The 15,166-nt window shown below is 40.6% G+C and overlaps 4 protein-coding genes across 4 annotated transcripts; 3 read left to right on the top strand and 1 right to left on the bottom strand.

Moving 5' to 3' along the window:
• The first annotated feature begins 138 nt into the window (after positions 1 to 138).
• On the top strand, positions 139 to 4,081 carry LOC9316376 (fumarate hydratase 1, mitochondrial). Its single transcript, XM_021028450.1, has 18 exons — positions 139 to 266; positions 371 to 537; positions 623 to 740; positions 839 to 988; positions 1,076 to 1,186; positions 1,321 to 1,404; positions 1,735 to 1,833; positions 1,910 to 1,960; positions 2,050 to 2,099; positions 2,215 to 2,296; positions 2,423 to 2,517; positions 2,601 to 2,667; positions 2,769 to 2,819; positions 2,907 to 3,002; positions 3,092 to 3,190; positions 3,284 to 3,313; positions 3,423 to 3,488; positions 3,710 to 4,081. The coding sequence occupies exons 2-18, from the start codon at positions 395 to 397 to the stop codon at positions 3,794 to 3,796; spliced, it is 1,479 nt and encodes a 492-aa protein (XP_020884109.1). The 5' UTR covers positions 139 to 266; positions 371 to 394; the 3' UTR covers positions 3,797 to 4,081.
• An 808-nt stretch (positions 4,082 to 4,889) lies between these two features.
• LOC9316377 (ethylene-responsive transcription factor ERF071) lies at positions 4,890 to 5,912 on the bottom strand. The gene is made up of 2 exons (XM_002882075.2): positions 5,604 to 5,912; positions 4,890 to 5,522 (listed from the first exon to the last, which is right to left on the bottom strand). The coding sequence occupies exons 1-2, from the start codon at positions 5,716 to 5,718 to the stop codon at positions 5,119 to 5,121; spliced, it is 519 nt and encodes a 172-aa protein (XP_002882121.1). The 5' UTR covers positions 5,719 to 5,912; the 3' UTR covers positions 4,890 to 5,118.
• Positions 5,913 to 5,968: 56 nt separating this feature from the next.
• LOC9318188 (proline-rich protein 1) lies at positions 5,969 to 7,188 on the top strand. Its single transcript, XM_021028451.1, has 2 exons — positions 5,969 to 6,692; positions 6,796 to 7,188. Exons 1-2 carry the CDS (start codon positions 6,488 to 6,490, stop codon positions 7,128 to 7,130), a joined length of 540 nt encoding a protein of 179 aa, XP_020884110.1. The 5' UTR covers positions 5,969 to 6,487; the 3' UTR covers positions 7,131 to 7,188.
• Positions 7,189 to 13,597: 6,409 nt separating this feature from the next.
• LOC9318189 (proline-rich protein 3) lies at positions 13,598 to 14,595 on the top strand. Its single transcript, XM_002880265.2, has 2 exons — positions 13,598 to 13,982; positions 14,070 to 14,595. Exons 1-2 carry the CDS (start codon positions 13,817 to 13,819, stop codon positions 14,426 to 14,428), a joined length of 525 nt encoding a protein of 174 aa, XP_002880311.1. The 5' UTR covers positions 13,598 to 13,816; the 3' UTR covers positions 14,429 to 14,595.
• Positions 14,596 to 15,166: the final 571 nt, after the last annotated feature.

Raw genomic sequence — 15,166 nt, forward strand, 5'->3', positions numbered from 1 at the left:
ATATTTTATTGGAAATATGTAAAATCTGTTGTAAAATAATGGAAAGTTATTTGGGAAAAAGCATTGTATTGTTATTCAAAAAAAAAAAAAAAATTCTTTTCAAATATCGACCAACCCAGTTGATTGATTCGTTGAATCGTTTCTCTAATATTATAATTTGTTTTTTTTTTTTTTTTCTTTGTGTTGCCCTATCTCCTCCCTCTCTCTGTGCTCTTCTGCGACTTGATCCGTCGTCTTCTCTCAACTCTCCATCTTCGTCTTCCAAGGTTTTTGTTTTTGCTGTTTACGCTTACAGATTCGTAGTGTTGTTATTCTGGTTTGAGAAATGCGTAATTTGATGATTCTTCGCTCGCCTCTTTGTTGACTGCAGTTTTACAGTCAGGTAGAAGAATCCATGGCGATTTACGTCGCGTCGCGGCGGCTCTCCGGCGGAACAACTGCGACGGCGCTGCGTTATGCCACCTCGCTGAGATCTTATTCGACCTCGTTTAGGGAGGAGAGGGATACCTTCGGGCCGATCCAAGTTCCTTCCGATAAGTTGGGGATCTGATCTTTACCTGAAACGTTGATAAGTTCCTTCCCGAGGTAAAAGTTTCACCGTGTTTGGTTTGTTGTGTGTCAGATTGTGGGGAGCCCAGACGCAGAGGTCGCTGCAGAACTTCGAAATCGGTGGTGAGCGCGAGCGAATGCCTGAACCAATTGTCCGCGCTTTTGGAGTCTTGAAGAAATGCGCTGCCAAGGTAACACTCTAGCTCTAGGTTTTGCGGTTGCCTCTGAATTCTCTCCTTTGCTTTCTCGTTTTTGGTTCGTGATGAATCGAGTTAATATAATTTTATAGGTTAACATGGAGTATGGTCTTGATCCAACTATTGGGAAAGCTATTATGCAAGCTGCTCAGGAAGTAGCTGAGGGACAGCTCAATGATCATTTCCCCCTTGTTGTCTGGCAAACTGGTAGTGGGACTCAGAGTAATATGAATGCTAATGAGGTAATTTCTTTGCAGTTTTTTGAGACTTGTGTTGAGGATCTCATTGTATATAGCTACTTACATGACAAGGCTTTTTGCTCTTCACAGGTCATTGCTAACAGAGCAGCTGAGATTCTTGGTCGCAAACGTGGTGAGAAATGTGTGCACCCAAATGACCATGTCAATAGATCACAATCTTCTAACGACACTTTTCCAACCGTAAGCTTTAATTTTGCATTTCAACTACCAATAGTTTTACATGCTTAAAGTTTTTAAAATTTTTCTTTCCTATATGTTGGCTCGCTGCCCTGTAAACTTCTAATTGATGGTCTTATTGTTTTGGCTTTGTCTAGGTCATGCACATTGCAGCTGCAACCGAGATTAATTCGAGGCTCATCCCTAGTTTAAAAACTTTGCATAGCACTTTGGAATCTAAGGTCTGACTTTTTTTTTGCTCCTTCTCAAGTGACACACTTGATCTAGTCGCTAAATTGCAACACAAGACTCTTTTAAAATAAAACTTGCTCTGACCTCAATAGTATCATGGATCACTTCTGATCTTAGTTCAGTGTGGTACTATTTGTATGTGGGAGTTGCTTTGTAGATGTTGCAATGTTGCGTTTAAGGAACATCTTCTGACCCTGACACTTTGTTATATAATCCTGCTTTTCTAGACCTCTTCACATTCCTGTTGCATTTGCACTTGGGCTTTATGGTCTATCTGCTCTGCGTTCTAATTTTTTCCAAACTTACCTTGTTTCTGGCAGTCCTTCGAGTTCAAAGATATTGTGAAAATTGGAAGAACTCACACCCAAGATGCTACACCTTTGACACTAGGACAAGAATTTGGTGGCTATGCTACTCAGGTAAGTGGTTTGTTCAGAAAACCGTGTTTTGTTTAACAAAGTTGAAAATCACATACAATCTGGAACTCACCTGCAGGTTAAGTATGGACTAAATAGAGTCACCTGCACTCTTCCTCGCCTCTATCAGGTTTGGGAAAAGATTATCTTTGGGGGATCTGATTTCCTGTACTTCTCCAGTTTATACTGAGCTCTAACTTGCTGGAAATGTTTGGCCAGCTTGCACAAGGTGGAACTGCGGTTGGGACAGGATTAAACACTAAGAAAGGGTATATCTCATTTCTAATTTTATTTCCATAATTCCATCCCAAGTTCATCTCCTAAATTTAATGTTTTACTAGTGGGCTTAGTCCACTGTTAGTAACACTAGTAATATCTGTACAGATTTGATGTAAAGATAGCTGCTGCAGTAGCTGAAGAAACAAACTTGCCATTTGTCACCGCAGAAAACAAGTTTGAAGCTCTGGTAGCCTTCAACCTTCCTCTATTATTTATTGACACGAAACACATTCCCAGCTCTGTCTCTGGTGCCAACCAGACAAGATGTTTCTGAACGGTGAAATCAGTTGTTAAATTATTCTGCTTTTTTCAGGCTGCACACGATGCTTGTGTTGAAACCAGTGGGTCACTTAACACAATCGCCGCATCGCTAATGAAAATCGCCAATGATATACGTTTTCTTGGAAGGTATCTATCTAATCTTTAGGGATTATTTTTTTTCTTTCTTCAAAATGCACTATGTTCTTATGGTTTAACATGTCTTTATATAGTGGCCCAAGATGTGGTCTTGGTGAACTTGTTCTACCTGAAAATGAGCCAGGAAGCAGTATCATGCCTGTATGAATGCAATCTTCCTTTGCTCTTCTGTCCTTTTCCTTTTCCCATACTTTCTCCTTTTCATGAGTTTTGATTCAAATGAATTTTTATCTCTTTCTCAGGGGAAGGTAAATCCTACACAGTGTGAGGCCTTGACTATGGTTTGTGCTCAGGTAAGTCCCATGTTGATACACATTCTTAGTACTGACCTATGAATCTAAATGCTAAGGTTGTATTGTTCCTGACTGTTTGGGTTGCAGGTTATGGGAAACCATGTAGCTGTGACAGTTGGTGGGTCAAATGGTCATTTCGAATTGAATGTATTCAAGCCGGTGATCGCAAGCGCTCTTTTGCATGTATGTCAATCATTTTCGTTGTACTTCTGTTTCTTTGATTTTATATAAAATATAACAGTCTTAACCATTTGATCTCGCCTCTTTGACAGTCCGTCAGATTAATAGCAGATGCTTCAGCTTCGTTCGAGAAAAACTGTGTGAGGGGCATTGAGGCCAACAGAGAAAGGATCTCAAAGCTATTGCACGAGGTAGGCTTATTCTCGTTTGTTGGTGTAAAAATTGTCCATGGAGTGAAAATGATTTCTGGGAACTGATTATTTGTTCTATGTATTTCTCTGTAGTCTCTTATGCTCGTGACATCATTGAATCCGGTAAGTCTCCAGATATTGAACTCCGCCTTTACGTCATCCATTTTCCCTTTAAAATTACAAATGAATTTACCTCGTTGCTGAGTTTTCGAATTCTTATCTCCTCTACCAGAAAATCGGCTATGACAATGCTGCAGCAGTTGCCAAGAAAGCTCACAAAGAAGGATGTACATTGAAGGTAATAAACAAACCCTTTCTCATGCTTTGTCACGAAAGAATTGAAATTGATTGGCAACAAGAGAAAGACGTTCATACCTGCATGAGCAGTTTGATAGCAATTATATCTCTGCTGTGCTCTCTCTATATTGGATTTTGAACCTTCTTCAACGAAGATTTCAAAAATTTATTGTGTAAACAGGTTCTTGTTTGTTAAACCTCGAGTTTTAATTTATCCTACAGGACGCGGCTCTGAAGCTAGGCGTTCTTACTGCGGAAGAGTTTGATACTCTTGTTGTTCCTGAGAAGATGATTGGTCCCTCCGATTGATAGTTCTTTTTGGAGCCAAAGCTTCTTCAATTACCAGCTTTATTTAGGTTATAATAAAAATGAGCAAATCCGACAAACTATATAATTCAAATTTTCTTGGGAGGGCAACATCGTAAGGCCAAGCTATCATCTTCTTTATGTATCAATTTTTTTGTGTTGAATAAGAGTAAACTCAGCGAGAAGAATGTCTTTGTCTGTCTCTCTCTCCTCGCTGGGCTCACAATACGAGCTTTTTACGGCTAGGATTTATGACTCTTTGGGCCGATTAAAATTGGATTGGCTTTACTGGGCTTTTGTTAGACCTCAAATTGAACGAGGCTTATGACGTGGCGTAAAGGTGTTGAAAAGAACACACCTTTTGACGATGAAACCATGTGCGGCGTCAAGCCAACAGATTCCGCTCCGCCGCCGCCACAACTCCATAATTACATTTTATTTTATTTTGAATTATTTTCTCTCCATACTTTACATTTTAAATATTAATTATTGAATATTTTTCTTGTTTTTTAAGTGAAAAAAACTTAGAGCAAACCCAACGTTCCGTCTCTTAATTTGAGTTTCTCTTTTCCGAACACAATTTTATGTGTGAACACACATTATATTAATAATTTATTAAAAAGTATTTTAACTAGACTAATTGTAAAAGGACATGTGTAAAAAAAAAATTTTTATGAGTACCTAAAACAAGAAACGCCTCTATCACTCTCTTCTCCTTTTTCTATTTTCCCTATATTTTAATAGTTAGAGACTTGCTAGGTACGACTGTTGCTGATACTCTTAGGTGTTGAAAACAAAACGAGAATCTTAAACTTAAATATGAATTGTTTGTATAATACCATATCTGTTTGAATGTATAATATCATTCATTTAAATCTTGCTCTTTTGAGCTTTTTGTATTCTCTTCTCTGAGGGTAATTGTCTTGGATCCCTCTTTTTTGGGTATGATTGTAAATCTTGCTCTTTTAAGCTATCAATATATTGAATCATTCAGTGAAAAAAAGAAGAAAAAAAGTATAATACCATTCAATATGTTCAAATGAAGGTACATACACTACTACTACCTACAACTTTCATCTTATGTAAACCCAAAAAAAAAAAAAAGGGTGAACACTATAAACGACGGTATTTAGTGTGTTTGTTCTTGCAAAACTATATATATAAAGCACTAGAACTGTTGAAGCTTTACTCTGGAATATTGATGGAAACAAATAAGAGTTGATCGTTAAATAGAAAACAAGTAGATTAGCGTATTAACGAGGAAAAAAGGAAGGTGAGCAAACCGGCCGGTAAATTGAAAGGAAGTAAACCAGGAAATAAGAGATTTAGTTGGAGTCTTGATAGCTCCATAAATTTCCAAGATCAGTCGCCGATTGGTCGTCGGCAAACGGAATCTGATAGCATCTCATATAATCCTCCAACGCCATCAGGTCCTCCGACAAGCTCTCTACTTGGTTTCCTGAGACCAGCTCATTTTGATTCCCTGGTTTTGTATCGGCTTCTTCTACTTGAGTGTTTGGGAAATTCAGTTTGGCTTTCCGGCCACGGATTCTGATGGCTGCAACGTCGTAGGCTCGAGCAGCTTCGTCGGCGGTTTTGAATGTGCCAAGCCAGACACGTACACCTTTCCTCGGGTCACGAATCTCCGCTGCCCATTTGCCCCATGGCCTCTGCCTTATCCCTCTGTACAGATTCTTCCTCTCTCGCTTCCCATCTCTTTGCCCATCAACTGTTCGACGATATTCCCCAATCAGAAACGCATATTCAGTTTTTTTTTTTATAAACAAAACTCGAAACCAAAGTGTTGTACCTGAGACGGGTTTACGCTTCTTGCTGCTGCTAACAGAGCCGACTTGACTCGGCTCTGACTCAGCCAACGAAGAATTCGCCCAGATGAAATCAGAAATGATAGCTCCCCCACACATTTTTTTTAAATGCTTCCAACTCCAAACTAGAACAAGACGTTTTTGTTTTGTACTGAGTCCTAAAAGAGAGAGAGAATTTGGGTTGGGTTTTATACAGACAACGTATTCGTCAGAGTTGTTGCAGTTTTTGCTTGACGACCAAGTTCTTCTAGAAACTTTAACTACTTTTTTTATACATATCCTCTAATTTATTTACTGTGCTCTATAACCTTTTGCAACTACCATTAACAAATACTAATAATATGTTGATTCTATCCGAATTTCGCTTATAATTAATCATAGAATATGCAGTCGTCATTTGAACCAAAACGCTTTCTAAATTTAAGGTACCGACTACCGATATTACTAGAAAACAATTACTTCTACTCCTACATCGAGTCATCGAGATATTATTACATGGCATAATTCCTATCAAATGATGATTCTAAATTCATTTATCTAATCATGCTTGCATATAAATACTTACTTACCTAATTAAAGAATTAACCACAAAAACATTCCCTCCGTTTCAATTCGGATCCTTTGTGGTGTATGTGATGAGTAATAATTATTAAAACATTTCTCGATTAATATTATTAGATTTTGGTGGTGAAATATACATTTAAACGTGCACCCAATTATGTCTCTTCCATCCAACATCTAGTTGACACTTGTCCTATTATCTTAAGATATTTTCTGTCGACATTGTGTTCTACATATATATGGAGGCCATGTCTTGAGATCATACTTTAAACAACCAAACAATACGAAAGAGCACAAGCTATTAACAATGGCATCCACATGCACCGCCGCTAATCTCCTCCTCCTCACGATGGTGGTGGTTGTGGCCACTGCCGATTACTATGCGCCACCAGGCCCACCACCAATTATGTACCCTCCACCACAACCTTACGTTCCCAAACCAACTACCACTTACATGGCCATTGAAGGTTTCATCTTGTGCAAATATGGCTACAAAACCTACCCCATCCAAGGTGCAACTACATTTTCGATTTTATGTGTTACATTCCATGACATGTTACCAAAAACAAAAAATGTTTGTCTACGACTGAGCCAAACCGGTAATGTACTTGACAGGGGCCAAGGTTAAGGTTGTGTGTCCTATGGTGGACTCACACGGAAAGCTAGTGGCTAAGGTTACAATCTCTAGCTACCCAACGGACTTGAAGGGATACTTCTACTTCATCACGTACGGACTCTCCCACAAGGTGAAGAACATCAGTAGCTGCAAAGTGAAGCTCGAGAGCTCTCCGGTCTACACGTGTAAGACTCCGACCAATGTCAACAAAGGTGTCACAGGAGCTCCACTCTCTCCCGAAAACTCCAAGTTCCTTAGCCACGACAACTTGACCCTCTACACCCTTGAACCTTTCTATTTTTCTAGCCCCGTGGCTCCCAAACCCGTTTACTAGGGGATCACAATCAATCATTAGATCGCGGTTTATATATGTTTATTTTCATTTTTTTATTCTTTTTTTTTTTTTTATTTTTTTTTTTTGATAGGAATGTGAATATCATATAAATGAAGTTTGAGGTTTTACAAAAAGTCAACCTAGAGATTGTAGCCTTGCCAAAAAAAGTTTTAAAAAACAAGGGTTACAAAGAGATGTTGGGTGTCAATCAACAAATTATCGGATCCAAAGAGCCATTAGGTTCCTGAAATGCTTCCGGTTCCGTCTGGCAGAGATGGTGTTGCGCAGCTCCTTGTCGATGAGGATAAAGAGTGCATCTGGGCTGATATAGATTTGGTTGTGGAGAGCATTGTTTCTTTGCTTCCAAAGGTGGTACACAGCAGCATGACTCGCAAGCTTCCGGAGAATAGAGGGAGACGAACTGGTACTCATTTTAGTCCAGGAAATCAGCGAGGGCCAAGTGTAGAAAAGACAGGGAGGTAAGTAAAGTCTCAACTGTATTAGGTGCCAAACCTGCTCACTAAAAGCACAACGCAGCAGGAGATGCTCGTGAGTCTCCTCATGTATGGAACAAAGACAGCAGGTCGAGGGTATAGGAAGGCCCCAGGAAGCGAGACGGGCCCTTGTTGGCAGTCGCTGTAGCTGCGCAGTCCACATGGTAAAAGCATGTTTCGGAGTGGCGCCTTTAAACCAAACTGAAGTAGCCCAATCCTTAGTTGTGGTCCTCGGCCTGGTAGATTCCCAAGTGATAGCAGTGGGGAAACGATTGAATTTAATACCTTGGATAACCCAAAAGTAGCTATCTTCCTCAAGAGAGCTGAAGACCGGAGTAACAGAATTAAGAAGATCGATGAGAGGTAAGGCGCGAAGCGATCTTGATGGTGGAAGAATCCAGCCATTGTCATCCCATGCATCAGCGACAGAGCAATGGATTGGTAGTCGCAAGAGTCTTGGGCCATCAACACCAAAGGATTTGATTAGAGGGCCAAGGGGACACCACGAATCAAACCAAAAACTAGCAAGCCGACCATTACCCAATTTACACTGAACAAACCTTTCAGCTAAGGGCCTTAAGTTTAACAATGATCTCCAGTTCCAAGAGTCCTTAGTAGAGGGTTTAAGAGACCAGAAACTCTTGCCTTTTATGTGGTGATGGTGATGCCATGCCACCCAAAGAGATCCACTCCCAGAGAATAGCAACCACACAAGCTTCAAACATAGAGTAGAGTTCCAAATTCCCAGCCGACGCAAACCAAGACCACCTTCAGTCTTTGGATAACAAATATTGGCCCAAGAAACCTTAAACCCTTTTGAAATATCAACGGAACCAGACCAGAGAAACCTGGCGCACAGAGATTCCATCAATTTTATGCAAGCTTTTGGGAGGACAAAGGTAGAAGTCCAGAAATTAATTAGACCATAGATCACTGACTTAATCAGTTGCAGCCTTCCAGCGTAAGACAGAGAAGAGGTAGCCCAACTTTGAAAACGCTTTCTCAGTTTTTCAATGAGTGGAGAGTATTCTGAAATTCTTAGTTTCCTACTCATTAGAGGCAAACCTAAATATCTGATGGGCATAGAACCAATGGGAAATCCGAAGCTAGAGATTGCTAAGGATTCACCAGGGTCTAAGCCAGCAGTAAAGATCTGAGTTTTCTCACAGTTCATTTTCAAACCAGACCAACTTGCAAAGATGTCCATAGCGTCAGAGATACCTGTCAGAGATGAAGAAGAACCATCAAAGAAAACCATTACATCGTCCGCAAACATCAAATGAGTTATATCAAGTTCTTTTGTTTGAGGGTGATGATTAATGAAGCCAGCCGCGAAACTAGAGCTCATAAGTTTGCTGAAGACCTCCATTGCCAAAACGAACAGGTAGGGAGAGATTGGATCTCCCTGCCTTAACCCACGAGAGCTTTGAAAATAACCTGAGGTGACCCCATTAACAGAAACCGAGAATTGAGGAGTTGAGATGCATTGAGAGATCCAGTTTATGAATCTGTCCGGGAAGTGCATGGCTTTCAAGATGGCAGTGATGAATTCCCATTTCATCGAATCAAAAGCCTTCCGGAGGTCAACTTTCAGCATGCCTCTTGGGCCAATATTCTTTCTACTATACCCATTGACCAGTTCTGTGGCCAACAAGACGTTTTCAGCAAGTAGTCTACCTGGGAGGAAAGCAGACTGAGCATTGGAGATAACAGAGGGAAGGAGAGATTGCAGCCTACCCGCCAACAACTTTGAAATCACCTTGTACACTGTATTGCATAGAGAGATTGGCCTGAAATCAGATGTTGAGGAAGCATTTGTGATTTTTGGGATAAGAATGATTGTAGTTGCATTCCATTGCTTCAGCAACTGACCAGACCTGAAAAATTCTGAAACAGCCTCAACCAATTCAGGGCCAACAATGTGCCAACAACTCTTGAAGAACTCAGCTGAGTAGCCATCAGGGCCAGAAGTTTTGTTCCGAGGAAGAGAGAAGACAGCTTGGCGAATCTCTTCAGGAGAAAAGACAGAATCCAAAGCAGCTTGGTGGGCAGGAGAGCATCTGAACTCTAGCAAGCTAGAGAGATGTGCAGGATCAAATTGAGGAGATTCTTTGGGTCCTCCAAGAAGAGATTTATAGTAGCTGACACAATGCTCCTGGATCAGTTGCTGAGATTCAATCCTGCCGCCAGAGTTATCAACAAGGAAATGAATGTGATTCATTGCGAGTCTAGCAGAAGTGATGCGATGAAAATAAGCAGTATTCAAGTCACCCTCTCTAAGCCAGGTAATTCTCGATCTTTGGCAGAGAAAAGATTCTTCAGCCTGGAGGAGAACCTGCCACTTCTCATTTGCTTTCATTTCAAGAAGAACAAGAGCAGGAGTTGGGTTTGAGAGGAGCTGCTGCTGGAGTCGCAGAACAATCAGGTGAGCTTCTTTCACTCTTTTCTCCAGGTTGGAGTAGTTATCTTTGCTAAACTCTCTGATGTACCTTTTCAAGATTTTTAGTTTTTTCGAGAAGCGAAGCATAGCAGATCCCACCAGATTAAAGCTAAACCAATGATATGCAACCAAAGGCACAAAATTTGGATTTTGTAGAAGGAAGTTCTGGAACCTGAAAGCTTTCCTTTGACGTTGCACAAACGGATTTAGAGTGATGCTGCAAGAGGAGTGGTCAGAGAAATCTGGTTCGCCAAAAAACCCAAGAGAAGCAGGAAACAACTGCAACCAATTCTCATTAACCAAGATTCTGTCTAACTTCTTTGCCAGAGGGTTAGCGCTTCTTTTATTCCACCAAGTGAATGAGCAGCCTCTAAAATTGAGATCAGAAAGGTCTGCCTCCAACAAACAGTCACGAAACAACCTGATTGGCAGGTCAACATTTGGATTGAGGGAGGAAGAGTTGTCAGATGGGCTCAGGACTTGATTAAAATCACCAAGAACAGACCAGGCTTTCCCCACCATACGAGGACTAGAGGCAATAGAAACAATTTCAGTCCATAGCTCTCTTCTAGCCGACTCTTCGTTTGCTGCGTACACAAAAGATATAGCAATCTCAGACTGTGAGTCCGGCAGGAGAACCTCACAAGTCATCATCTGGAGAGATTTGGAGATGATGGACACCTTGACACTAGGGTGCCACATGATCCAGATTTTCCCCAAATCTGAGAAAGCATAATTGTCTTCAAAAGACCAGCCTGGCAAAATAGCAGATAAAAGCTTCTTCTGTTTGCACTGCTGCACGTGAGTCTCAATGAGACTCCCAAAAATAGGACGGTTAAGCAAGAACCAATCCTTAAAACCTCTCCGATGACTTAACTTATTAAAACCTCGCACATTCCAGCAAAAAATGTCTTTATACATTAATCAGATATGTTTGGGGCCCTTGCCCCTGGCACCTCTTTGTTGTCTCTGTGAGAACATTTTTAAGAACTGAGATTCATCAATTTCCGGATCGACACCGTCCTCTGAAGACAAAACATCTGAAGAATCAGATTCAAGACTCTTTGCTTCCAAAAGATCTTGATCAGCCTGAATCTTGTCGAGCCCAATGTCAATGCAAATAGTACCTTCTTGAACAGGAGTTGGGGAAGAGGCAGGAATGCTAATACCTTTCTTCGAAACAGATTTAGGCTTAACTTGAATCCACTCTGAAGAGCTCGCAACATTACAGGCAAGAGCCGGTTTAGGAGATGGCAAGACCGAGCCAATCACGATCTCTTTACCTTTTGCACTAGGAGCAAGGAGAACAGAGGTTACGGGAAGATTTAGCAAAAGCTCAGGTGGAGTTACTAACTTCTTCGACCTAGGAACTTTCTTTTTGGGTTTAGCTTTGGCACGCGGACACGCAGCAGCTGAGTGACAAGTAGATTTACAAGCTGAACAAGAGACAGGGGCTAATTTGCAGCGCTTCAAATTATGACCCACTTCCTTACAGAACGAGCAAATAGGCGGCATCCATGGGCTAGACACAAGAACACGACTTATTTCTCCCGAAGGGAACTGGACATTGACAGCCTCCGGCAGCGGCTTCCTTGGGTCTATAAGAGTGAAAACTTTAGCCACTTCTAAGTTTGTCATGTTTGCAGTTGATGGATGAAGCCCTTTAGGTTCGCCAACTAATCCTGCAATAAATTCAAACCCATCCTCATTGAAGAATTGAAGTGGGACGTTCCTCAGTTCTAGCCACACAGGGGCTGAAGAGAGCTCAGGCTTCTGCGGAATGGATCCTGGCTTCCATTTCGCGACAAACATAGTTTGGCCTTCAATCTGCCAGAGACCTTGAGTGAGGATCCGATTCCGGGTCGAAGAATTTGGAACCCGAAACAGAAACGCATTACCCTCCATCTTGGTAACCGAGATGTCCCTGTGAAAACGACTCCAAATACCATTAACAATCGCGTGAACAGTGCCTTGAGCCGGCGGTTCTGAGTAGAATTGACCTAAAATGAAACAATCCCAAGATTTCTGATTTTTTTCAATAACAGAGATGGGAATCTTCACACAGGCTTCCCCCGAAGGAAGGGTAAAGGCTGTTCCTTTTTTGGTTAAGGGTCGAGAAGTTCCCTTAAACAAACTAAGCCACGGCGCGTCAGGAGCTTTGGCGGTGACTGAGGAGACTGGGTCCGCTGGCGGCGCAGCATTCGCAGAGGTTCCGGTGCAGCAAGGTTTTAGGTCGCTTTTAGCCGGATTTGGGGTGACCTTACTTTGCTCACGGGGAGAGGCAAGGACATTGGGTTTTGAAGAAAGAACAGAGGCAGCAACAGCTTTCGCGGGTGACCCTGAGCTTGCTTCAGACGAAGAAAATCGTCCCGAAATCAACAGATCTGAGGACTGGGGCGGTGGAATCGAAGGCTGGGATGGCGAAGTGAAGACTGCGGCGACGGAATTGGGGGTTGAGCACCGGCGGAAGCAGGGAACTCGCGAAGCGGAGGAGACGACAACGGGGCCGCAGGAGGCGACTTCTTCTTTTGGGAGGAGACTTTGTTCCTCATGAGGAGAGGAGGGCCTGAAGGAGAGGAGGAGGCGGCGCTCCGACGTCGAGGCCGACGCCGGACAAGGTGGGAGAACGCCGACACTGTTCCGTTCTTTTGAGAGAACCTTATCGCGTTTTTTTTTTTGCCTTTTTTTTTTTCGCCACCGGCTCCTGTCACTTGTCCAGATATCATTTTTTTATTCTTGGCTATGCTCTTTCCATGTTGATGAATAATAATCCATTAATGAAATCATCATTAGTTTCCTGATAAGAAGAAGCTGTCAACAAGAAAAGAGAATACATATAAGATGTTACTTCGATGATTAATGCACATTGATATAACAAAATCGTTATATTTCGGTAAAAATCTTTCATCCAATAGGTGTTTGATTGAAAAATGACATTAAAAGCGCTAAAATAAGAGGTTTATATGTATATTAGTCATTATGATTACCTTAAAACCTCCTTTAAATAAATACTTGGTAGATCTAATAAATTATTGAAGATGTTTTTTTTTAATCCCAATTGGATCCGCAACATTTTTTGCGTAGATTAGAACTATATTAATGACGGCCATATATCACCGGTTCCATTAGAAAGATTCTTAGAGAGTTTTTTATCAAAAAAAAAAAAAAAAATTTAGAGAGTGGAAAAACGTGTGCAACTGCAAATACATTATTCTGGGACTTTCCTTTTTCGTCTTATATGTTGTCTACAGACTAGCCGTGATGCGGTGATGGTGATGAGTATTTTTTGAGTTTTTCCTTTCAACGTGCTGGTAACTGGTAATAAACGCTTTAATTTAGTATTTTTATGTCAAATCTCAAATAGATAAAGTACAAAGATTACCGTTAGTACGTAAATAAAGGGAAAAGGTATGTAACGATTTTATTTTGATGGTAAAAAGAAGAGATAGACTCGCTTTATCGTCGAACGAAATTGAAACTAAAACTAGGATCGCTTTAACAAAAAAAAAAAAAAAAAAAAAGTGGCTGCACGTCCTCTAATGTATCAAAGTCACTTTTGGATGCAATGATTAGGATCACGAGCTAAAACGTGCGCCCAAGTTAGATCCCTTATTCTCATATAATTTTGGATTTATTAACCTTATCGCTACAACCCTATATAACTCTCATCGTACAACCTATCATTCATCAACAAAAACACACTTAAACATCTATCTATCATACATTTATATACAGAATAAAACAAACAAAAAATGGCCCAAACTTGTTCGATTTTCTTCATTCCCTACATGATGCTTCTCTTGTCTCTGTTGGCCGCCGGAGTAGCCACAATCACCGACGGGGAACTGCTTTCCTCGATGGTTGGAGTCCAAGGTCTCATCTACTGCAAACAAGGATCTAAGCTTACCCCTCTCCAAGGTAAATCTCATCATGTATATAAATATTGTAAACTAGGATCTGAGTTTAAGGTTCTCATCTAAGTCTTTGTTTGATATATGTGGACAGGTGCAGTGGCGAGAGTGACATGTGAGAGAGCTGATGAATATGGTTACGAAGCGGAGGATGTGACGGTGCTTAGCCAAGCGACGGATGCGAAGGGTTATTTCTTGGCTACGCTTTCTTCGTCGGAGGTGAAGGATTATAAGAAGCAGGTGATGAAGATCAAAGAGTGTAGGGCGTTTCTTGAGCTTTCTCCTTCTGACACGTGTTCTTTCCCGACCGAGATCAACCGTGGAATCAGCGGAGCCATTCTCCAAAACTATCGTCTCCTAGAAAACAAGCTTAAGATGAAGCTTTTCACCGTTGGCCCTTTCGTCTTCTCGCCCGAGGAAACTCACGACAAGTCTATCCCCAACGGCTACTAAATTTAACAATATAATGTTTTTTTTTTTTTTTCAGTTTCTAATGCCCTAAATGGGTCCTATTGGCCCATCAAAATATATTTATGTATCTAGTGGCTTTTTGATTGCTTAAATCACACATGCAAAAATTACTGAATCATCTATTAATGCATGTGATTTTTTAACTTTCTTACACACTATAGATAAAGATAAAAAATTGCAATATAATATCTTCTAAATTTGGAATTGTGGTAATATATTGAAGCTCTCCTCTCACTCTCAGTCCCTTAATAAATAAAAAACATATATTAGCTAACCACTACGTCAAAAGCACTTAAACAGAACAAATTTATGCTGCTTAATTATAGTGTTTAATGTTTATACAGTACATATAATTACCTCCGTTAATGTATTAACCAATATGCAAAATATCAAATTATCACATTTTAGTTGGACAAGTGCTTTCGTGTACTTTTTTTTTTTTTGTGTGTGGTGTGCCAGTGAATAGTGATTATTACTACAGAAGGACGCAAGGCAGAATAGAAAGTCAAATAATTCATAAACACAACTCGAAACTTGACTTAAATATGAAGAAGGCACATGCTTTATCCGCGTAATTCGAACAACTAGTACTAGTGGGTTTTGCTTAACTAAATACATTATACAAAAAAATGAAAATTGATTGATTAGAATATACTAATTATCTTAAATATGCTTTGACGTTTTTTTTTTTGGTATGATAAATATGCTTGACTTTACAAA

The sequence above is a fragment of the Arabidopsis lyrata genome (assembly GCF_000004255.2).
Source record: "Arabidopsis lyrata subsp. lyrata unplaced genomic scaffold ARALYscaffold_4, whole genome shotgun sequence".
In the NCBI taxonomy this organism is placed as follows: Eukaryota; Viridiplantae; Streptophyta; class Magnoliopsida; order Brassicales; family Brassicaceae; genus Arabidopsis; species Arabidopsis lyrata.